This window comes from Xenopus laevis, chromosome 9_10S, assembly GCF_017654675.1.
Source record: "Xenopus laevis strain J_2021 chromosome 9_10S, Xenopus_laevis_v10.1, whole genome shotgun sequence".
In the NCBI taxonomy this organism is placed as follows: Eukaryota; Metazoa; Chordata; class Amphibia; order Anura; family Pipidae; genus Xenopus; species Xenopus laevis.
Window position 1 is genome coordinate 85,818,343 of NC_054388.1, and position 25,857 is coordinate 85,844,199.

Below are 25,857 nucleotides of genomic sequence, written 5' to 3' on the forward strand. Positions count from 1 at the left end.
TTGGAAATCTCTTTTGTGTTGGCATGCAGAGAGTCCAACTGTTGAAAGGATTTTAGAATGAACACAATTGTCGTTTAAAACCAAATTACTTCGCAAGTGTCTTTAGCAGTCCTCCGTCTCTATTTGCAGAAACTTCTCAAAAACAGCAATTCACCGAAGACAAGGATTTTTAGAAGAGAAATACCTCCTACTCTTCCACCCCTGCAGATTTTACCTTTGGTTAAAGACAGTTTATATATTTAATAGTAAAAACGTTAGCACAAAATAATTGGTTTAGCAGTGATGCCTCGATAAAAAACGTCTGTGGGTGGTAAATCGTTTATGTTAATACATAATGAACTTTTAAAGACAGCATTCATTGCTCTGTGGAGAAACATCAGCCCAAGCATTGCTTCTCTTTAACAACATTTTTATTGCCAGGCTGCAGCTTTATCAACAAATTTTATAATCTATACTAACCATGTGTAGCAAACAGCATGAAACATTCATTAACAAGCCAGTTCTATTCCAGGATTTTTAAAAAAAAAAAAAAGAAGATATTTGACTAAGCTGTCTAATTTTATATTGGCCATGTCACAATGCAGTCATCTTTGAACAGTTTTATTGCTATTAAGCTAAAACTTCATATTAAGAGGTTTTAGTGGCTGGAGTACTTGAAAATGATGAATTCAAAGCAGAACATTGACAAGATAATTCCAATTAAAGGTGTTGCAATGAAACAACATTATTCTCAACCCTCCCCACATTAAAAAAAAATGTTTATGCTTTGTTTTTAGCGCCGGACCTTAGCATTGGTGGGATACACATGGCAAAATATGGGATAATTTATGACTGCAAGTGCAGTGCGCACAAGTGCAATTTCAATCACCATAGTTCTTTCTATTATGCTGTGTTGTTTTTCCCCACAACTTAAGCATCATTGCGGTTGCAACGGAGTGTTGTGCCTGATGCAATTTAGTCCAATGGGGTTTCTCTGCATCAATAGTTGCAGCTGCACTCAGTTTGTAATGGAAAGCAGGAAAGAATAAGCCAAAAATAAATTTACAGAATTGCAAAGATTACATTTTAATGCACAATTGACTGTGGTGAATTGTGCACAAACACGACTAAGGTAGTGGACATGAATGATCCCTTACTTTGGTGCCTAGTTTTTGTTCTACAGAGATTAAAGGTAGGAGCACATCAAGCAAAATGTAATCCCCGTTTCTTTACATCTAGTAACCCATAACAACCAACACAGTGTTTATTTTTAAACAGCTGATGGAAATCCGTTTTTTTATGTCAGGAGCTTTGAGCATCGCCGTCAAACCAATTATTTTGTGCTAATGTTTTATTATTAAATGCATACACTACTGTATATAACTCCCCAAGTACTTTTTTTGTAACCTGAATTAAGTTACACTGATTTGTCAGTCTGCCTGATTTAAAATTCCTAGTTAGTCAAGTTGAACGACTTCCCCATAGGCTAACATTGACTTCGGTAGCTTTTAGATGGCGAACTAGGGGGTCGAAGTTTTTTCTTAAAGAGACAGTACTTAGACTATCGAATAGTCGAACGATTTTTAGTTTGAATCCTTTGATTCGAAGTCGAAGTCGCAGTCGAAGGTCAAAGTAGCCCATTCGATGGTCGAAGTAGCCCAAAAAACACTTCGAAATTCGAAGTTTTTTTTACTTTGAATCCTTCACTTGAAGTTAGTGAATCGGCCCCTAAGTGTTTCCCTCCTAAATAGAAAAAATAGCATTTTCGGAAACCTTAATTTCTAATAATCCAGAATCATGCAATTTTATGTAATTATTTCAAGGCTAGCCTTTGCTTCTTAACATATGTTGCTTTTATATCAGAACACAATCATTTACCCTAAGCTTTGAATTGGTTTAATAGAGAAAAATAACATGTAATCTGCTTTTAATTATTTCCATAGCCACTGAATGAGACACTTATAGGAACCGGTGTAGTTAGAACAGATCTTTTAATTCTGTTTTCTGTTTCTCCAATTACGAATGCCTTCCCTTAATTGTGTAGTAAATTGTTTTGCAATAGAAAGTAACTATAAAAGCTTCCCTCCTTGTAATTTCATGGGTTTTTGCAAATGTACAGTGCTCCCCTTAGACAAAAAGAATCAATGTAGTGAAAATTAATTTATTCTTATGGCTCAAGCCAGTTGTGTAAAGATACAAGCTTGATGGTCCATATAAGGTGCACTACACTCCAATTTAGCTATGCACAGTTCCAATGTACAGCTGTTTTTTTTTTTGGTGTGCTAGAGAGATATTTACTTATATGGTTCTGCCTCTATGTAATTATTTTCCATTCACCGAGGAACTGTGAGGTTAATAATACAATGTAGTTATCTACTTAGGGTGAATACCTTTACAGTTATGAGAAAATTAGGTTATTTAGTAGTTTGGGATACTCACAACTTAAATGACATGTTTATCCTCTTGGTGTATTTACTACAGGGAATTGACTCATATGGTGCTCAAAGTCACATTTTGGTTTACTGGATTTTTCATAATCATTATTGCATCAAATAAATCTTTCATAGGTCTAGTTTCAAAATTGACTTAAGGAAAACAGTGGGTGGTTTAACTGATTCACCAACAATGGAGCTAAGTTTGTACAACTAGGCATATCTTTTTAGATGTAGGTTAAATAAATGCAGTGTCAGACAGGGGAGGCAGGGCCCACTGGAAAACCTGAGCTATCACCCTGCCCCAACTGCTAAGGGCCCTCCACTCCAGCATCCTTTGGCATATACATTTAGAAGCAGGTTAGCTTCTAGAAGCAGGCCCACTGGAAACCTGAGCTAAGAGCCCACCCCCTGCCCCCTACAAGCTAAGAGTCCACAACTATAGCCGACCTCTGGCACACTGCAGTACCCCCCACCAAGATAATTACCACTGCACTGCCAACAGCATGCTTATTACTGCCACCAGTTGTCTGTGCCCAGGCCAGTAGGGTCAACAAGAACAGACCCACCAGGTTTTCTCCCAGTGTCCCAGCGAGCCAGTCTGGCCCTGAATAAATGGAACCAAAATGCACCAAAGACTGTCCCTTTGCCACCATGGTATGCCATACAACATAACACACATTTACAGTATAAAGATTATGAAAAACTCTCATGTTACCTTACACAAAGCCATTTAAAAACCAGAGCCGAGTGCCCCCTGTTTATACATGGCATTGGTATAATTTTAGGGGTTTGTAAATGCACGGGGCCACCATCACAAATAATACATCATACAACTGACTGGTTCAATCCTCCCCTACCCTACAAGCAGCCAAAAGTAATTTTTAAAAACCTTTAGAATCCAAATATTGCCTTGTCTTCCCTGCCCAGAAACAGGACTACCTGAGGAGCCTTCGATATAAAAAGAATAAAGTGCACAGCTGAGAAAGCAATTTACCCCTACAGTTGTTAGCTGTTCCCCATGATAACAGTGTGAATACAAGAAAAACATCTTTGCAATTGAGTATTTCCATGATCACAAAATACAGAGCTCACCAATATGTAATATACAGCATATAAGTACCTTATATATTTTACACTTACTTTTAAACCATTTATTATATTAAAGCATTACAAAAGACCCCTAATAACAATATCTTTGCAGTACCTAAATGGCTCCTTAGGTCTGTTAGGAAAGAAATAAGGGCTAGAATATTATAATAAGGTGAATCTAGCTATGTGGATTTTGTGAATGCACAATTACAACACTGCAGTGCACAATGAAAATCTTCATATTTACATGTACAAATGAATACAAAATAAGCATTTCAACATTAAAAAGAAACATACAGGTAGTTGTCGGTTTGTGGATATTTTCCACTGGTTCATTTACATATACAGCCTTCTAAGGATCTGAACGTGTTCTAGGTGATTCATAATTATGCTGAATATAAAGAGAAAGCTAGAGTTGAAAGATCATTCATCAAAGTATCTCAGAAATGTGGACATGTGGAGATATTCTTCTGCAAAGTATAATATCTATGGGAAAATTTGATTGCATGTATTCAGATTGTAAGAAACAATGAAGCATTGAGGCAGAATAAATTTAATAGAAAACCAGTAGTGGGCCACAATATGCAAACTCAACAGAATATAGCAGCTTACAGGGTCACTAATGGTGACATGAATGTATGCACTTATTATCTCTGCTAATGAATTTATAATTCTCATCCCAGCTTGTTATACTGTGGCTGCAACTAATATGCATTGCCTTCTTCTTGCTCTGTTCAACTAGGGTAGAGAGTATATAAACACATGCTAAAATGAAAGTGCACACTTTCTATGTTAATTTTGTGGCCTATTCACCAACAACTTTAATAATTCAGGAACAACATGCATCAGGAATTTAAAGGAATTGTTCTGTATTTAGTTGTTAGAGTATTCTTGAAAATTGAGTATAGTGTGGTTTAGTAAACTGTCACTTTATATTAAGAGAAACAGACAGCACATCCAGGAACTATCAAAAATAGACTGTGCGATGGCATCATGCTCATTAAAACTGGAAGCAATGGAGCTGTGTGTAAGAGGTGGTGGATGTCCCCACAGGTGAAGCATTGGGCTTCCCCACCACCTCTCAGGTGTTTTACATTACTCCCCCCCCCTCTAGAGGGTCTGCCGGACCCCTAGGCTTATCATAAAATTTAACGTAAGCAGCCCGAAAATCAGAGGCAGGCAGCCAAGATTTCTCCTCTGGACCATAAACTTTCCAGTGTACCAGATAAAATAATTTACCTCTGGAAAGTTGAGAATCCACTAACCTCTGTTCCAAATATTCAGGCTGACCATCAACAGAAATCGGAGGAGGAGGAGAATGTTGTCGAACTATTTTGGCAGGCTTTAACAAAGAAACATGAAAATTCTTAGTGGACAGTGCTGGTATTAATGTTATCGGATCAGGCAGCAATAAAGGAGTAGTCAAAAACAGGCAGGGGTCAAGAAACAGGGAAGTGCACCCAGGAGCTATCAGAAATAGACCAATGTTGGGCAGGGAGAATTGTGCATGACGGCTTTAAATATTTTTATTTTGTGGTGATAATAAAAAGGCTCAACCAAGCAGCACGAGCGTCAAAACCAGAAATGACGCGCAGCAGTGGGTGTCCACCGCCTCCCAGGTATTTCCACAGTAAGGCTACAAATGTATTGTTATTGCTACTTTTTATTACTTGCCTATTTTAGGCACTCTCCTTTTCATATTCCAGTCTCTTGTTCAAATTAACATATTTATTATATATTTATATAATTACTTGGGTAATTTGGACTCTAACAACCAGATTGCTAAAATTGCAAACGGGAGAGCTCCTGAATAAAAAGCTAAATAACTAAAAAAACACAAATTATATAAAAATATATTCCAATTGTAAATTGTCTCAGAATATCACTATCTACATCATACTAAAAGTTAATTTAAAGAACCCCTTTAAATTGCAACAACCTCTCCAGTGAGTGTTATCAGAGACATTAGCTGAGGAATCCTATAGGCAGAGTTTCTGTACTGCTTGCCTCTGGGTAATATCAGCACATGGGGCCAGATGCGAATACCTGATGGTGCAGGAAAACAGTCTAAGCCTCCTTGGGGCAATAATGTTGACATTATAGTGGTACATATCTCTTGCCCACTGCTTAGAAGCACAATCGTTCTCTTTAACAGGACAATCTACATCAGCTGAGCATAATGTCCTGGAAGAGGCCTTGAATGCTTGGCCAATGAGCATTGGCCAAAAGTTTAAGCCCCTAAAAAGGAAGCACATTAGGTAGTAAAAAAAAGTCATCATGACTCCAAGGGAATCTGAAAAAAGTACATTCAGATCTATAAGACAGAGATGATTGACATGCCTATTAAAATCTTGTGATATACTATAGAACCCCAAAATCAGAAACCAATGTTACGGTTTATTTATAATGTTATTAATACCTAACCTATTAATACATATTAAACATCTTCAGAACATGGTTATTGGTATATTTTACTAAAGCACAGGCTCTGGTCTATCTCAATAAATACAATTGAAAAAGGTGTAACACAGTACCGCAGATAAGCAAGCCCATAAGATCCATTTCTAAATCAATCATTTCTTCTAGACTAGAGCCACAATTCATGATTAGGGTCTGTTAATTCTTCCTACAACTAGCACTGTGCTAATACTGTATGTAATAGATTGCATATGGCAGTATGCAAAATAAATGAAGAGGGAACAATTTCATAATGAATTACCTTATATTAAAAGTCTTTTGCTACTGAGCAAAATATGGACATTTTCATCTACTGTATAATTTACTTAAGTTATTCTGCCATAAGCTAGTTGCTAAACATATTTCCATATCCGTTAACTGGAACACTTTATCGCTTCTAAGTGATCAAGAGCTCATGGAAAAGACACAATATCATTAGCCAGTTCACTGGATAGCTATTACATTTTAGACAAACCATGCTGGGATATTAATTTCAACATTATACTTATTAATTCATTCAGATCAACCTGAAACTCATTTGTTCCAGAAATACTGAAAGATCTGAAAGAACGTTCATTTTATTAAAATATAGAAATATATAGGTCTATAAAGACATGGATGAAAAGCATAGCATATATAAAATGGGGGCTTATACAAGTAACATAATGCAGTAACACTGCAGTTCCCAGTGGAACCAATCAGCAATAGGCACTGATAATTCTAATTTATTAGAATAATTTAAACGTATGTTTTATTTATGACACAAGGGCAAACCTGGCCCAAATTGCTGATTTAATCCACATAAAGCAAAAATCTCCAAAACATTAGTTGCATCTCCTACACCTCATCTAAAATATGGCATTGGCTGTTGTCCTGTTTATCAATAAGAAACATTGTATTACAACAAATACTGGCCTGAAGCATATTTGTTGGATTTTGGTGGGGTGGGGGCTGATGTTATTATGGTTGAGTACTTCACAAGAATGAGAATAGTTATCTAAAAAAAATTGGGAGAATTCTAATTTGTCATCTTCAGTGGCTCCCTTTGTACTGAAATAAACATATAGAAAGATTATACATCATTTAGTCAGTCCCTGTCCAAGTGGAGCTTACATTCTAAGTCCCTATCACATTCACACACTGGGGCCAATTTTATCTGGGGCCAATTAACCTGCCTCTATGTCCTTGGGCCTCTATGTCCTTGGAGTGTGAGGGGAAAATAAAGTATTCAAACTTTGTGGATGATGTGATCCTTAGTTTTCAGGTATATGAGGTTCACTTTCAGAGTAAGGTACCGCCAGACCTTGCAAACTTTAACAAATTGTAGAAATCACTCTGGAGAACCAATCACTTCAGTCCGTAATCTCTTTATTTGGTAATGCACGACATGTTTTAGATCTTTTGATCCCTCCTCAGGTTCCACTGTTTATAAGAGCACCTGAGGAAGGATCACAAGATCGCAACATGTCGTGCATTACCAAATAAAGAGATTACGGACTGAAGTGATTGGTTCTCCAGAGTGATTTCTACAATTTAGGAAAATAGAGTACCCAAACCCAACGTCTATATATTATTTTAGTGTGACAGGTTCCCTTTAAAATACAAAAGGGCAGATTCACTAAAAGACGAATTGTCGCCAGTGAACGTTTCGCCACACTTTGCGCCACTTCGCCAGGCGTAAATTCATTACCACTACACTAATTCACTAAAATGCGAAGTTGCATCCTGGGTGCCGAACGCTGGCGACTTTTTGCTAGCATTACTTCAGCACTGCAAGCGTTTCAAATCGAAATTACGTTCGCTTCTGCCTAGCGAAACTTTGTTAGATCTAGTTTCATTTTAGCAGTTCGTCTGGTCAACTCTGGCAAAAGAGGTAACGTTCAGTAAAATTCGCACTTCTACTGAATTTGCAGAGAAACGACCATTCGCCAGAGCAAAAGGTCGTCCGGCGATAGAGTGTTAACGAACACTGGCGAAGGTCCTGTTCGCTAGCGAATTGTCGCCTACATCTGTTAGTAAATTGGCAATGTCCCTGCGGATGGGATTTCTGGCGCAATGTTACTAGCATTAGCCACTTTGCCCTTAGAAAATCTGCCCCAAAGACACTAGCTCTACAGTTTCTTTAAATCTGCAAGAATGTAAAATAAGCTAATTCTACAAACAATCCTCAAAATAAATATTGATATAGATTTCCACTTAGCATGTTTAAAATGACTAAATAAAAAATACAACTAGCCAGTCTTGCTGCTTGCTCAGGTAGTTAGATAAAGAAGAAACTGCAAACTATTAAACTGTCAGTTTAAATTAGAGGGAGCATCTTCTCAAGAGCTCCTAATGGTCAGAAACTAGTGCAAAATAAAAGCATGTTTGGCAGAAACAATATGCACCCTTCATTTTTTTCTGATTACTGTGTGTGAGGGAAGTGCAAATATGGAGCGGCAACATGATAAAACACACCCTTTGTTTATGCATAAAGGAAACACAAACGATAAAAGGATTCTTCTGCAAAATTGTCTTAAAAAAACTATTTTTAGTAGAGCTTCACATAAAAGGTTAAGAAAATATTTTATGACATGTGAGTTGAAATTCTGAGAAAGTAATTTCTCTCCATAATGTAATGTGACAGCATCAGAGAGAATTGTCTTCTTGCATTTTCCAGTTATGTGAATGTGTGAAACATAAATTTAAGCACAAAAATGCTTCAGTAAATGGTTTGTCTAAGAAGTTTTGGAAACAAAATATTCTGTTAGATTTTTTCAGCTAGAGATAAAATAAATAAGGGATCACAAAAAAGCTCTCAGCAAATAAACATATTCTGTATTGTTCCTTAGGGGCTGATTCACTAAGGGTCGAATATCAAGGGTTAATTAACCCTCGATATTCGACTAGGAATTAAAATCCTTCGACTTCGAATATCGAAGTCGAAGGATTTAGCGCAAATACTACGATCGAAGGATTATTCCTTCGATCGAACGATTAAATCCTTCGAATTGAACGATTCGAAGGATTTTAATCCAACGATCGAAGGAATATCCTTCGATCAAAAAAACTTAGGAAAGCCTATGGGGACCTTCCCCATAGGCTAACATTGACTTCGGTAGCTTTTAGCTGCCGAAGTAGGGGGTCGAAGTTTTTTTTAAAGAGACAGTACTTCGACTATCGAATGGTCGAATAGTCGAACGATTTTTAGTTCAAATCCTTTGATTCGAAGTCGTAGTCGAAGGTCGAAGTAGCCCATTCGATGGTCGAAGTAGCCCAAAAAATACTTCGAAATTCGAAGTTTTTTTACTTCGAATCCTTCACTCGAATTTAGTGAATCCGCCCCATAGTGTTTAGTCCTGTTGACAGAGAATGTCTGCGTAGACCTACCATAAGATGGTCAGTGTCAGGCTGAGGAGAGGACGGGTGTTTCACCAGAGGAACCCATAAGGTAAATTATGGATGAATGGGATAAGCAACGTAAGAAGAACAGGGCTACAGATCTTGAAAAGCAAAATAGACCTTCTGCGCATTTAAAACAAATTTTGAAAGCTTATAGCTACATTGTGCTTTACTTGTCCTTAACATTTATGTGAGGCTTATGCTGAACTTAGGGCCATGTCACTAAAAGTTAGATACTACTAGATTCAGTTGTTTCCAGCAGAAACAGACCCAATGCATTTTTTATGCCCTAACTATATACCCGAGGCAGAAAACTCAATCATGTATCTTTCTTCCATTTGTACTGGGGCAACTAGGGCCAGGATCACACTGTTGCACTCTCTACACTAAAACAGTAGAATTTTATCTTTAAAAAAAATTGCTTTTAAGCAACCATAATTTTTATCTGTAATCCTTTTTCTTTTCTGTATTATAGGTAATTAGGAGTGTGTTTTAAATACAGTGAAAACTGATTTTAAGTATTCCCACATTTTACATTTTCTATTTGTGGTCCCACCAATTTATAAAGCATTTCAGTACATTTCCCTGATTTTAAATCATGTTTTACCAGATTTTACATAAAAATGTTGTCCTGATGTTCTCAAATATTGCTGTTTGTCCTCTGTCAATGTTATTAGTACAATAAAAAGGTTTACTATACTAACCAGATGTATGCTTTGCCATGGTTCTGCCTGTAAATGGTCAATTCCAATTAGTCTGCCCCTTATACAGTCCTGCACCAATCACTTATTACTTTAGGTTGTGTATGTGACTGGCAGAGAGGCACATGCCCCCCATAATGTAATATTCATGCTGTAATGCTTAAAGGGATAATGTCATCGGAAAAAACATTTTTTTCAAAATGAATCAGTTATAGTGCTGCTCCAGCAGAATTTTGTGCTGAAATCAATTTCTCAAAAGAGCAAACACATTTTTTTATATTCAATTTTGAAATCTGACATATTGTCAATTTCCCAGCTGCCCAAAGTCATGTGACTTGTGCTCTGATAAACTTCAATCACTCTTTACTGCTGTACTGCAAGTTGAAGTGATATCACCCTCCTCCCTCCCCCCCCCAGTAGTCAAACAAAAGAACAATGGGAAGGTAACCAGATAACAGCTTCCTAACACAAGATAACAGCTGCCTGGTAGATCTAAGAACAACACTCAATAGTAAAAACCCATGTCTCACTGAGACACATTCAGTTACATTGAGAAGGAAAAACAGCAGCCTGCCAGAAAGCATTTCTCTCCTAAAGTGCAGGCACAAATCACATGACCAGGGGCAGCTGGGAAATTGACAAAATGTCTAGCCCCATGTCAGATTTCAAAATTGAATATAAAAAAATCTGTTTGCTCTTTTGAGAAATGGATTTAAGTGCAGAATTCTGCTGGAGTAGCAGTATGAACTGATGCATTTTGAAAAAAACATGTTTTCCGATGACAGGATCCCTTTAACCCTTGTTATTAAAGCAATAAATATTACATTTCAAAGTAAAAATGACTCCTGTGCTTATATTCTTTCAGAAGAAGAAAACGTTGATTTAATAACATTTCCCTGATTTTACATTTTCCCAGACTTTACATAATTTTTTCCAAGTCCCCTGAAAAATGTAAAATAGGGGCATTAAAGCAGAAAGATAGGTAGAGTCATTGGAGGTTGCCAAGTGATTGTAGTTGCTGATCTCTTCTAAGCTGGCTCTCACCTTCTATAAAAAAATGCACTGAATGGCTACCATATCAGTAATAATATGGAAAGAAATTGCTTTATAACCCCGGGTTGCTGGTCACTCATGTGAGAAGGAAGAAAGCAAATCAGGTTTAAGCGGAGAGGTACTGGCCCATGGTGTGTGTAGGCTGGCAGCAGACTATATGATACCATTGCAGTACTGCCTAGTCGAGAAAAACTTGCCCGCCTACTGCACTTTATTTTTAGACCTGTGACGATCCACCCTGCCGACGATGTCACAAAAGATGCGGGTGAGCACATGCCTATAAAGCAAGTAGTTGGCAGTGCAAGGTCGCATGTGGGGAGAGAACACAGAAGAGCTAAACCCGAACCCGCCATCGACTTGCAAGTGGTTTTCCAAGGTCGGCCCGCACATCACTACTGCTTATTGCTGCTTCTTTGCTTAGCAATGTATCTTAACAAAGGCTAAATATAGTTACCCAACTATTCCATCATTAGCAATATCAAAAGCAAAAATCTATTTCTTTCAACAAGAAAGATGCATTTCATATTTGACTGCAAAAATCTGTATACAATGGTATACCACAATAACTGCAGTAAACCCAACCCAAGGTACCCCACTCCAAGTAGAGAATGTACCATTAACAACCACCCTCTGTACCCGATCCTGTAGCAAGTTTCCTATCCATGTGCAACAACTTCATTAAGTCCAACAGACCTTAGTTTAGAAAGCAGTCGTTTGTGGGGAACAGTATCAAACCAAGCTCTCTTAGTACCCGAGGGTATATTCCATCTGGCCCTGGTGCCTTGTTCACATTAATTAGTTTGGGGTGATCCAACAGTGCAGGTATGAGGTGCATCTGGGAACGCTGACTCCTCTATTGTATACACTGACAAAAAGAACTGAGTTAGCACATTTGACTATTCAGTATCTGTTACAGCCATACTGGTACCATTATTTAACTAAACTAGACTATACTAAGTTACATTGCTGATAAAGATTAATGGCAATCATTTGGTAATTGAGTAGGGATGGGCAAATTTTTTCGCCTTGATTCGCCGAAAAAATGACGCCTGTAGACTCTCATGATGTCGTGCGTCAAAATCAAAAGACGAGCGTCAAAAAAGATTTTGCCGCACGACAACATTTGTTTTACGCCCATAGACTTTAAAGGGCGTCGGCGACATTTCGCTGGCGGTGAATTTTTGGCGAAGCGAAATGGGTCAAATTCGCCCATCCCTATAATTAAGCCCTAAACAATACCAAAAGGCACTATTTTGTAGTGATATGTCCCTAGCAGGTTTTATTTTGATTCATATAAAACAGTTTTTGCACTTTCTGATCTCTGTATGTGTCAGGTGTATTCAGCTGAATTTTTTTACTTGGACTCACTCTGACTCTTTGTGAGGCTAGAGGGAATTAGCTGAATGCTTTCGTCTAACAGCGGCAGTTACCGAAAATGCACTCTTGTACTTGACAGTTTTTTTGTTTGTTTTTATTCAAAAGGCATAACCTACGCTATTTATTCTGGCTCCCTTTGCCTACTACAGGTTACTGAGGAAACGTGTTTGTTTTCGGAACACGTGTTTATATTGATATCACACTAGACACAGAAATGTGTCATTGACCATTTTGTGATGAATGTCAGCGTAAACTATTCCAAAAATAGCCAGGAAGCTAAGCTGTCGTAAATCAGAAAAATATAACTCAATCCAAAGGGATAATAAAATATTCAGGCCAAGGTGAATTCACCGGCACTAAATAAAAGGTTCTCATAATACCTGTAAAGGTGAACTGAGATTTCAGTGCTTTAGGCTGATAAAGGATCATCTTAGACTACTAGTAATCCAACTTGGCACACTGCACAGGGACATGGCAGTCAGCTGCTCCCAAAGAAAGCAATGCTCATGCATCCATTCATGCTTCGATAAAAATAAACACTTGCTGTTTACATTGTGGAGGCATTTTCATCCATGTCTATGAGAGAATAAGCTTTTTTAACTTGATACAGTATCATCTGCTTTCCAGGTCTGGGGCAGTCAATGGGGACATATGTTTCTAGTACAGAATATGCTGTGAGGTGGCAATTTATGTGGCATGTCAATGTAAAAAATGACTAGCAAAGGATAACAATAACCAAGCACTCTGATATGAGACCAAGAGACAAGCAAACAGATGGACCTGGGACAAATTCTGCTGTGTGCTGATACAAGCACGGATTTCAGGACTGTCTTACGATAACGTTTATCTCCTTTCTTACTGCAATGCAGCATTTCATTTCGTCAGGATCTAGATCCAAACTTGAAAAGTTTCATTTGTCTTTGGTCATTTGTGTGGTCTTCTGGCGTATTTACATTTGGATACTGCTCTAATATTAGACATTATAAAATAGTTTTCATTGATGTAGTTAATACTGTTTATATGTGAGAGGTTAATAGTACAAACAACCAGAACACAAAATACACAGAGTCAGTTGTGGACTAGCATTAAATACATAATAAAACCAAGTTGAAAATGGCTTCTAAACATACCCTTTGAATGATACCATGTTATTTTGACTAAGAAATTATTTTCCTACTCCATTTTTTATTTCTCATACATTTGGCTGCAAACATGAATAATGAATGTAAGCATGTTCTGCATTTTGGAACCCAAACGGAAGGGGTGTAAAATATATATATATATATATATATATATATATATATATATATATATATATATATATATATATACTCCAATAGTTTCCAAACCAGCACTCCCTTTAGTGAAAAAATTTAATTTTTATTGTTACATAGTATCTGCTTCCGACATTTCGGTCCCCATTGGAACCTTTTTCAAGGATAATACAAAGTGTTATAAAACAAAATCTTAAATACCCATGTGCTTCACAACAAGCCAATCTGTGTTCAGGTCCGGATGAGTGCGGATACTCATTGGAGAATTATATTTATATATATATATGTTAGTGCTGTTCCTTTAAACATAAAATAATATGTGGTTGTGGTGCCTATAAATCTTCCGCTGCCATTTTCATTAAAAGTGGTCCAATATTGTAAACACTTTTCCTGGAACATATAAATGTGTTATGGGCTGTCAGATTTCAGAGCCCATCGAATAATCATTTAAGCATGCATGTGCAATCCAAGTGTAACCCAAGAACAAAGAGAATAAAGCATCTAAGCGTGTACAAGTAAGGCAAGTGCAACTCAGAAGAACAGTGGGCGGCACCTAAAAGGAAAAATACCCCCTTGACATTAACTCATTTAGTTAGGCTTATATAATAAAGGTGCATAAACACACTATCTAAATTAATTTTTACATAGACACGTCTGATTTCAAAGAAAAAAACCCATGAAAGTCTGCCTCTGACTCATTAAAATGAATCCCCAGCCTCCCTTAGGTTGCCAGAGTCCCAGACCTTGTTCCGTTGTAAAGTGATGGATTCAGAGGAACTTCAAATCCCAAACTCCATCACTTTACAATGGAACAAGGCATGAGAGGGGTTTAAATAAAAGAGGAGTTTGACAAATAGCCCCTTTGAGTCAGAAGCAGACTATCATAGTTTCCAATCAGACTGTGAAATCAGGTACTTTCGTGTCAAAGGGGTTGTTCAACTTCCAAACACATTTTTTCAGTTCAGTTGTTTTCAAATAGTATTCCATAAACAAATACTTTTTTCAATCTCTTTCCATCTTATTATTACCATTTTTCCAAAATTGAAGTTTAAAGTTTAATCTTCGTGTTTCTAGTGTCTCAGTCTGGCAGCTCAGTAATCCAGGAGCAGATTTTCAATTTATACAATTTGCTGCATTTAGTTGATACATTTCTCGGCAGTATCTGTGGAATATTAGCAACTATTGTATCAATTCTAACAGCTGCTTTTAATGAAGCTCAGGGATTTAGCTCAGCAGGGACAGAGATAACAAATGTATCAACTAGGGTGTATATTTATCAAGGATCGAATTTGTGAGTTGTGTGATGGTTTTTCTACCTCGGATAAACTCGAATTTGTTTTTACGAAAGAATCTGAATGTCAACATCAAAGGGAAAAAACTCTAATGATCGAGTTCATGACCCGAAAAAACTGGAATTGCTTAAATTGATTGGGTTTATGTCCCAGAAACTCAAACTCAAATTGATCAAATTTTTGGCTAAAAACCCTCAAATCTCATTGACTTCTACATGACCTCACCGGCTTTTAGATGGCACATTTTTACATTCAAATTTCGAATTCTATTTTTGATAAATCTGCCCCTAAATGTATCAATGTAAACCAGTTACAGCCTCGGTGACACCCCAGGCTTTAGAAGTTGAACATTTAAACTTAACACTTCAATATTAGATAAACGGTCACAAATGGAAAATAGAAAGTAATTGGAGAAAGTCTTTTATTTCTGGTGAATTATCTGGAACCAACTGAACTGAAAAGAAATGTTTGAAGGTGAACAATTCCTTTAAAATAATAACTGTATATTTATTCTCAATGCGCTTTTTTCCCTTTATGAAGCTGTAGTCTAGGAAGACACTTTACAGTACATAAATGTAGATGCAAGGCATGAAACAGATGGTCATTTTGCATAGTGAATACAGGAAAGATAAGAAAGCAAATAATCTTTAAGCATTTTCCCATTATTTTAAAGATCATTATAATTATTTATCAAGCATGAGCACTGTGCATTATAGGAAGTAAAAAAAAAAAACAGATTCAATGTAAATGTCCCCCATATAAACAATAGGAGAGTGTTCACTGTTGTAAATGTCTCCTGGGATCACTAACTGGTTAGATCATTTTTTTTCAAGCAGAAACATGTATATAGCTATTGGCACACTTTTACTGCTCATGTGAAACACAGCAAATAGCGAAATCATATGCAGAGACTGCTAGTTAGCATTAAAGAATAGACTATATATAGTAAAAGGTTATGGCCTTATGCCAGTGGTGTATAATGTGCACTGACAGCATCTTATCTGCTTTGTGAGATGTATATCATTGCATATTGTAAGCCCGCTTTCTTTTGTATGTTTACATACTTATCAAGTTTATGCAGCACAGCATACCAAGGGCCCAACGATCGGATCCTAACGATGCCTAAACGGGCGGTCGGATCGCGGGACCGCATCAACGAATAGATGCGGCCGCGATCCGACTGGATTTTTTGTCCCATCTGATCGAGATCTGGCCGACTTTCGGCCAGATCTCGATCGGTGAAGCCCGTCGGGGGGCCCCATACACGGGCCAATAAGCTGCCGACACGGTCTGTCGGCAGCTTTTATCGGCCTGTGTATGGCCACCTTTACACTGCTCAATGTCTTGCTTGGAACTGGGAATGAAGGGACCTCCCCTCAATGCCTTGGATTAAGGAGGGGCCTAATTCAGTTAACTCAATTGGTTATGATATTCCATTCATGAGAAGGTGGAAATTAAATTAATTTCAGATGCAAAAATATACATGCATCTATATTTTAATCTGAGGCATTTACTCTTAATGACAATCATACATAGAGGTAAAGATACACTGAATTAAATCAATTTCTTTCCACATATAGATCTACCACAAATACCCAGGTTCCTACAGTCTGTACCTTTGGATCATGATAGAAAGTAATATTGGTGGAGACTGCTCTAAGCTTCTCCATTCTTCCAGTTATACTCTCAATTCTCATGCACCTCCAGAAACTCTTCTTGTTTTAAGGGAAAAAAAATGCTTTCTGACTTTATACGATTTTTATACAATGACATAAAATTGCGTATGACTGTGTGCAACTATATGGTCAGGGAACTCTATACTGGAGTGCTCAACTTTTTCTGGCAGTAGTTGCCTGCAGTGGTCCCCTGATCGGACAGGGGCCAGAACTAAGAATATAGCACAACAGATCAATGAAATTAGTGAAAAATTGTCTAGTGACTTAAAAAGACATACTAATAGACACAGGTTGTATCAATTGACTTAACTAGTCTTATATTTATTATATATTGATTTTAAATGTCTTAACCCTCTTAGGTCTTAAGAGTAGCAATGCCCTTTTTGGTTTGGCTGAATCCAGGGTTAGGAATAACAAACTAACAGTAACATCAATCTTGCTAAAAATAGCTCAGATTCTGCCGAATTCCAAACCAAATCAGTGATTTGCTGCATCCCTATTTAAAAGACACTACGTGTGCCCAGGAGCAGTAACTGATAGCAACCAATAAGATATTTTATTTACCTTAAACAGGTGACAAGTAAATACAGTACCTGCTTATTAGTTGCTATAGGTTACTGCACCTGGGCAAACTTTGCCTTTTATTCATAACCCCATAAAACCTGAACATTATAGTGAAGCTCAGAAGAAAAAGAATATCATGTGTCATGCTATAGTGAGCTAAGAAGGAAAGTAATAATTCTAGACCGCATTCTTGCATGTAGTGCTGCTACTGCTAAGGAACAAGGCTGAGATATACACAGAAGATGATTAATTAGAATATTAAATACCTTAGAAAAAAAATCTGGAACAACCCCAGATGGAATAACTACAGTATGGCTTCTGCTGCTTGTTTATTGATATTGTTGTCAGTGCATACCAGGGGGTGAAATGGACTACTTTTAAATTATGTAAATGTTTTCCCTACAGATAGGAAATATGCCTTTTCCAAGTATAATAAGGTTTTCTGCTCTAAAGGAATACCCACCCACCCAAACTTACTATTCTTGCACATAATAATATTAAAAAAGCAGTAAAACTGGAGATGAACCTCCACATAAAAAATACGCACTAGATTCTTCTTTATTTCTGTAGAACCTGGAGCTCTTCTGGTGTCAATTTGCTGCTGTAGGTGTTTCCCTTAAGGTGGCCATAGATGCAATGATCCGCTTGTTTGGCCACATCACCAAACGACCGGACCTTTCCCCGAAATGCCATTAACAAACATGGCTATATTGGAGGTAATCTGATTGTTGGCCGTATGGCGGAACGATCCGATTATGATATGCCGTGGGCTCCAGCGGGATCGGTCGGGTCAAAATCAAACCTGACCGATCGACCAAACGACCGATCTCCGCCGGATGAAAGATGTCGGCACACGCCACACACGATCCGAAAATCGTATGAATCCTCGATTCGTACGATAGGATCTGTGTGTCTATGGCCACCTTAAGCCTCAATGTAAGTTGTCTCTGGGTCCTTTCTGGGAATCCTTTAAGGTCAGGGCACACAGGCAAATTTGGGGAGATAATCGCCGGCGGGATAGCACACGGTGCGATTCGTTTTCCGAAGTCGTCCAAAGTGGCCTCACGGGGAAACTTCGGGCGATTTTGGAAAATGAATCGCTCCGAGTGCCTTCCCTGCATTTGGTGTTTCATTGTAGCAGCTCAGTAATTCTAGGTGCAGATTTTGAACTGTTACAACAGATGGTGAGAGAGGAATAGTGATGATAAACTTGATTATTTCAGAAATGATACAGAATTTTTAATGGATTGTATTTTGAAAGTTTCTTATTTCAGTATGCTGAAACAAATTTTACATTTTCCGTTTTGCGATAGTTGCCCTTTAATGTTAGGTACAAACTTAATCCACCTATGTCAGCCATACAATTATTCCTGGTGTGTCATCAGCATTGGCCATGGAAAGCCCCTGTCCCCATCTAGTTTCTCCTTTCACTTCAATATCATTAGAGTATGGTGCAAGATTGCATGTGTTGTTTTGTTTTACCCATCTAGTCTGTGACAACAACTTCAACGAATCTGTTAAATGTCTGTAGCTGCTCTGAGTAGGCGGTACAGATACAAATGAACCTAAAACTACAGCATATAAAAAAAACAGCATGTAGGCATCTTGTTACAAAAATAAAGTTGTAAATCTCCAAATTGATCTGTGGTCCATTTGTAAATAGGCCCTAGCATACCAGTGTAGATGAAAAGGTCGTAGAGTTAGGGGGTTATTTATCAAACTTCGAAACTTTCTTACTATTTTTTTTAAAATCTCTCGGCAAAATTCCTGCTGACTTTTTTTTAAAGTATTTATCAATAAATTTTAATGAAAAAATCTGATGTGGGAAAAGACTCAATAAATGAAAACATCTGAATTGAACGATTTTTTCAGATTTACACCCAAAAACTCTGACTTTTTCGGATTATCGATGAAAACCACAAAATCTTCAGATTATTGTACAAAAGCAGAACAGGATATCTTCCAGTTGTAAATGGGACATCTGTCATTGACTTCTACATGATCTCGACAGGTTTGAGATGAAGTACTTTTTTGTTCGGATTTTTAACACCATCTGGGTTTAATAAATCACGAAATAAGGTATAAGTAGTCACTTTGGATTACCATGACCTATATAAAGGCTGCCTGTGGTCTTGTGCCTTTATTATATGATCCCATGACTCCTCCTATCCTTATTTTACATTAGGGGACAAATTTGTCAAAGGTTGAAGTGAAAATTTAAATTAAAAAAAATTGAATTACTAGCTATTTGTTGTGTACTTCGACTAGGGAATAGTCCAAATTCGATTTGAAAACGGACCTATATGAGTGAAAACTGACCTATTTGATCAAAAACTGACCTATTCGATTGAAAACGGAAAACAGACCTATTCGGCCAAAAAAGACTTACATTTTTCCAAAAATTTCCATTGGTCTTTTTTAATTCAAAATTCCAAGTTATGGGAGGTCAAAAAAAACTTTATTTTTAACCCATGATAAATCTGCCCCTAGGGGTTACATTATTGCCTATATACAGTATATTGGTTTTAATATTTACATTGTAAATTGGTGATATGGAAATATTAGAATACAATATGGTGTGCTATGAGACTGTACAGCCCCAAAGATAAGTGCAGTGGCCCATAGCAGCCAGTTTTGATCAATCATCTACTACAGTACCACCATGAAAAAACAGTTCTGATTCCTGTAGGAGTCAGAATTTAGTCTCTGTCTTTGCAAATGATCTCTTTCTATAGCTTCAATTGCTTTGTAGCAACTCCAAAATGTCCCAACATCAACCATCCTGAACTGATTGTTGCTGCTCTAATATCATATACAAGCCTATATGGAGAGTGGGGTGTTGCAAAGCTCCACATTTGCAGATAGCACATACTCTGGTCAATAAAGCTCAGTGGTTTGTACCAAAATTAAAACATATTTATGGGGATATGCCCACCCCTACAAACTTGAATTGTATGTTATTGGATATTGTATATTGTATTGATTATATGCTGAGCTGAGCTCACAATATGAATAATGACATGTTCCTCTTCATTAGAGAAAATTCAGTTTTCATAAGAAATTAGCTGGGTAAGATCCTTTCCAACCTACATAACCTTATGTTTCTTTGGGCGCACAGCATCCTCAGTGATATAGTGCACTGTATGGTGCACTCTAGTGGCAAATTGCTTATGTTACTTTTTGACAGCTGAATAATAGGCATCATATGTGCACATAATGCAGAAAGACCTTCATTCCAATGGAGCAGTTCATCATTTCAAAGTGTCAGGACAGTCCCATATTTAATACCAAAGCGGTTGTGGTTTTTTTTCCAATAGATAAAAGTGCATTCAGGATTTCTTATTCATTATATTTAAAAGATATATGGGCCACTGTGACAAAGTGAAAGTGACATCCTTGACTGCTTTGGCACACTGACTGGATATTCCTTAATTTGTTGTGCAGCCCGTGTAGATAAGGACACATGTGAGTGTAAAGCAGTTGGTCTTGTCAGATAAATAACGGACAGCTCTAAGACTGGAAAATTTAATCAAAATTATTTTTCATAGTGAGACAATGTTTTCATGAAGATACCACTGGCAGCCAAGGGATACAAGTATATACATTTGGCCAACATAAATATATATATACAAGTGTGTATATCTGGTTTCCAATATAAATGCACTGTATACATCCTCAGATACAATGCTGTACTATCTATATGCAGATATTTACAATATTTTAAATATGATTCATAATATATACCCAATATTAAATGAACATGCACATAAAAACAACAATTTATATGGTAATAACTAGCCTTTGACCTCCTCCTGCCCTAAATCATGTCCTCGCTGTTTATGGAAGAAGAATATTAATGAAAGTATAACAGTAAATTTCATATTTTTGGAAACTTTGCTCAGCATCTCCAACAGCAGGAGGTCTGAAAGCACAACCCACTGCTTCTCCCAGTTGTTTTTTGCACTGTGAAAAGCTCACTCACCTCCAACTCCTCTGTATCCTTTGAAATACCAGATTCCAGTAGAAAACTATTACAGGTATAGTAATACAGCACATTATTTGGGTTATGAGTGGTCCAAAGGAACAAAAAAAGGGGGGGGGGGTCTGATTTCTTACCTTGTCTGCCATAATCATTGAGGATCCACCATGAATCCCTAGAATTGGGATGAAAGTCTGAGACGAAACAAAATCCAAAATCTGAGCTACTGCCTCTTGGTCTGTGTCATCTCCAAACACCACCCCATGAATCTTGGTGCCTGACATGAGGTCACACACGTGGGTGATGATGCTTTTGGGGTCAGTTTGGTTCACGAGCAAGGTCACCACGTTGACATCAAAGTCCAAGGACATATCCCTTGTCCATAGGGAGCGTATGTCCCTCTCAGTGATATAGCGGGTCCTCCCCAAAATGACTGCAATATTCAAAACAGGAAAACTTTTCTCTGCTCCATGGCCCAGGTACAGGAAGGTATATAGCAGTAAAACAAATATCCCCATCTTTTCCAGCTTTGCTCTCTGTAGAAAAAAGCAGAGGCGAAATATGAGAAAGGCTCCCCCCCAAAAGCTTCTTCTCTTTTTTTTAGCAGCAGAATGGAACGTCTGACTCTGAATGACCAAGACTTGGCGAAGTCTCATTTGGTGCAGTGGAGGTGCTCATTGCATTACAGAAGTGCAATTAATTCAACTGCTCAGCCCCCATTTGCACCAAGATCTGTAGGTATCATGTTTTCCCAAACCAAAGACCCCCCAGGGACAGTGCATACATACAGCCTAATAACTACTGAAATATACAGCCTAACAATGTATAGTTGCTGCACTAACTGTATACAGTTTTGGAGAAACCTAATGAGAGTGCCTGCAGCTTTGCATTGCTTTTAAGCCATGGTGAGCGCAAAGGTTTAATGATACACGATGCTGCAAATAGTTAGTGCTGCAGAAACTGTTTAGTTTGGCTGTGGATCGCCTCCCCCCTGTATTATATTCCCATCTCTCATGTATCCATGGTATCTAGTGGTGTGTGTTTGTGTGTAATGCAGATTGGTCCTGGATGGGGGATACCCTGCAGTGCCTTCACATTCCTTCCTCAGCATCGTCGTTCTGTTTGCAGCATTTATATTTTCAGCCCAATCAGCATGCAGAAGAATCCCCACAAGTTGTCTCGATGACTGCAGATAACATGCGATCAATGGGTTCTCATTAGTGATCTAAAGTCACCTTTATATGCCATAGGGTCTTACATCGGAAATAAATTCTGTTTTAAAGTTATTACACTAATCTACTTGATATTTTTTATTACATTGTTGCTCAGTCCCATGACAGCAATTCTCCTGCACCGGCAAATTTAAAAAGACATAAAAATACTGTCACCGATTGCCCCAGAAACAGAGCGAGTCTGCAATCCAACACGATGCGTACAATATTAGTATTATTCTGGTATAAAAATAGCTTGTTTAAAAGAACGCATGTTTGGTGAGGAGGATTGCAGGGGAAGCTCCTGTTATTACGTATATCATGCCTCAACTATGTTCAGCTTCCCATTCATGTTAGGCAAAGAAGTACAGTAGCACCCCCTTCAGCCCACACCACTCACTGCGCCTCACTCTCGCTCACACATACCGTTGCCTTAGGAATAATGTGGTTGCTATTTGGCTGGCTGCAAAGTTTGGCATCTCGTAGCTCTCAGCACTGTCTGTTGGGCTGCTCCTTCGCCTGCTTCTACAAGAACATTTTCCCTGCTGCTGTACTTTGATTTGCACAAAGCTGCCAAAAGATCAAGCCACTCCAGCTGGAGGATAAGTAAGAGATGCCTAGAGTTCAGAAAAAACAGAGATTAGAAGAGATGGACAGACAGATGGATGGATACCTATTGGGGAGGGAGAACACATAGGCTTTAGGTAATAAGAAATGATTTAGTTAACTACATAGAATAGAAGCAGTGCTACACTCTGTGTATCTGGCTTGCTATGGAAGAAGTGCTACCTTCAGGGAATCGCTCCTGATTACCCCCTAACTGTTTTTGGTTCCCACCATGATGAGAGTGTGAAACTCACAAGAATCCAGAGGCAAGCAATGTATATGAATGGCATGAAAACCCCTCAAGTGCACAACCACCACCGACTATGTATTTTGGTTCCAAATGCCTTTACATCAAACAGTAGGTGCTAATTTGGCTTGAGGTGACACAATACAAAGAAAAGATTTTGTCTCTTATGTCAGATGCAACCGGGGAAGCGCAGCCCTGGTGCTGGGATCTTATTCCAAAGTAGAACTTTATATACTGCAATCTGCCTTTGCAACTGACGTATCCAAGAGTCAATTCAATATAAAGAAAAGCGGTTTCAGGTTTTTATTTGCTCTCCATAGTTGCTTCACTTGCCTACCCTGATTAGTGCTACTGCATTACACAGTATAGACTGCAAATCAACTGTACAACACACACGCTGTTGCCTGGCTTTGATATCCCTGCTCTCTCACGTAACCATGGTATTGTAATCAATGAATAAGTCATTAGTGAAATCCTTTCCACACAACGGCAACAAAACAGAGAATACTTACTGCATTTTTCTTTCAGATAGTGAAGCCTCAGACACACATCCCATAAACTCGCCCCAGAGGATCCCCTCGCGAGCAATGCAGCAGAACAATCTCTCTGTCTGTGTCACGATTCTGCCCAGCTATTTGTTAACCTCGCAGAAAACAGAAGAGAATTCAGCAGCACATTATTTCTCCGTGTTAAACTTCAAAAGAGATTGACAACTGTCTTTGTACAGTGAAAAAGGCAAATCCATTCCTGCGCTGTAGAGGGTTTTTTTTCTGTTTTCTCTGCAGCAGAACTGTAAGACAGCATGTCGCTGTATTCCTCATAGGTTTTTTTGGAAAGTGAGGCTTGCAGTCAGCTACACATCCTTAAGGTAAGAGAGAGAATTACACTCAGTTTCAAGCCCAGTGAGTTTATGCAGAGAGCAGGGAGATTGGTTGGAAGGCACCAGGGCTGCAGTGATGTTCTTAGTAAAATGGGAGCCAGAGCATCTTTTCTGTATTCTGCACAAGTTCTCATTGGCTGCTGTGCAAACTCAGAGACAGCAGGTGTTTTTTGGCAAGAGAAACAAATTAGGATTCTTTGCAACTGACAAAACAATTTCGAGGAAGACATGTGCCCTGCTGTGTGGGTTTACTACTACTGCATGACATATATTTCAATATTGTAACGGGCCACATCCCCCCCCCATCGCACACCTATGGCATCTTCCCAACTCCCCCCCAAAACCTAATTGTACAAATGCTATGGAGGAAGCAGCTGTGCATAGTAATAATTATAGTGCGTCGCTGTCCTCAGTGCTGAAATCACACTGCCTATGGAGACTATTGACTGCTGCCCACAGGCACTTCACTAGCAAATACTTATCCCACTGGAACACTGAGCTTTAGCAATGAAATGTAATTCTTCTGCTGATTCTAGATACTGGAGTTTACAGAATAGTTTAGGGAGGGAGAGAGAGAGAGAGAGATGGCTAAACATTTAATTCCAGTGGATGAGTGTAAGGAAGGTCCCATGATGCATCAGCCTGAAATGCTTGTGTTGTGGTGACAATGGTCTCTCTTTATCTCACTTGGTGAAAAACAACATTGTGTCATGTCTTGCTATGAAAAAAGGTAAGCATTTTTACGTTTGTAGGAGACAATTGTAATAACAATAACAAGCATCTGCCTGTGTTTCATACCCAGTTAGTCCAATATCCCATGTTCTAAATTTCTATTAACGTAATGTGAAAGGTGTGTGCTTCACCTTGCGGGCAGGGTGCAATGCAGTCCGGAAGCCCTTTCCAGGGGCAAAACATACACTAGAAAAAATATCACTGCAGCACCTCTATGTTGCAAAAGTGAAAAATATGTTTATTCGGTCAGAAAAAACAGGCAACGTTTCCGGCTTAAGCTGGCCATGGATGAACAGATCCGATCGTTGGAATCCTCAAATGATTGGACTTCCCCATCTTCCGACCTGCCACTAAACATTCAGATCAAATAAAGTAGTAAAAGAACAGATCAGCTGATGTTCTGCCCCTGACAGCAATCGTACGAAAGTTATGTCCGACAAAGCTGGTGACAGTTTCCCACTAAAAATTGTATGATCGGCAATACATGTAGAGATGTTACCCGCAGCCCACAATAAAGAAACGGGTAATGAAAGTTTGACGGAGCTCACCCTTGTGTGTAGCGTGTCGGCCGCAGCTCTCGCGATATTATCGGCAGCCCACAGAAATCTTTTAACCTGGCAGTTCGACCAAACGACAGATCTCCGTGGGACCAAAAATGTCGGGACTCTCCACACACGGTCCAAAAATCGTACGAATCGAGGATTCGTACGATTGGATCTTTGCGTCTATGGCCAGCTTTAGTCTCGCCCTTTCTCAAGGCTTGAGAAAGGGCGAGACTAAGCCCGAAACATTGCCTGTGTTTTTTCTGACTGAATAAACACATTTTTCACTTTTGCAACAAAGAGGTGCTGCAGTGATATTTTTTCTACTAAATTTCTATTAAAGGCTTATTAGTTTACACTCAAAGAATAGTGATGGGGCAAA

General features: G+C 38.3%; 1 protein-coding gene across 1 annotated transcript in view; it reads right to left on the minus strand.

Annotated features, from left to right (window-relative positions):
• LOC100126660 (glutamate receptor ionotropic, NMDA 2A-like) overlaps window positions 1–24,525 on the minus strand; it is a 271,249-nt gene extending 246,724 nt beyond the window's left edge. The window contains exons 1-3 of the mRNA XM_018239071.2: window positions 23,834–24,525; window positions 22,895–23,085; window positions 21,395–21,793 (exon numbers count right to left, since the gene is read on the minus strand). Of these exons, the coding sequence (XP_018094560.2) occupies window positions 21,395–21,775 (381 nt within the window). The 5' untranslated portion in view covers window positions 21,776–21,793; window positions 22,895–23,085; window positions 23,834–24,525. The remainder of the gene's footprint in view (window positions 1–21,394; window positions 21,794–22,894; window positions 23,086–23,833) is intronic.
• Window positions 24,526–25,857: the final 1,332 nt, after the last annotated feature.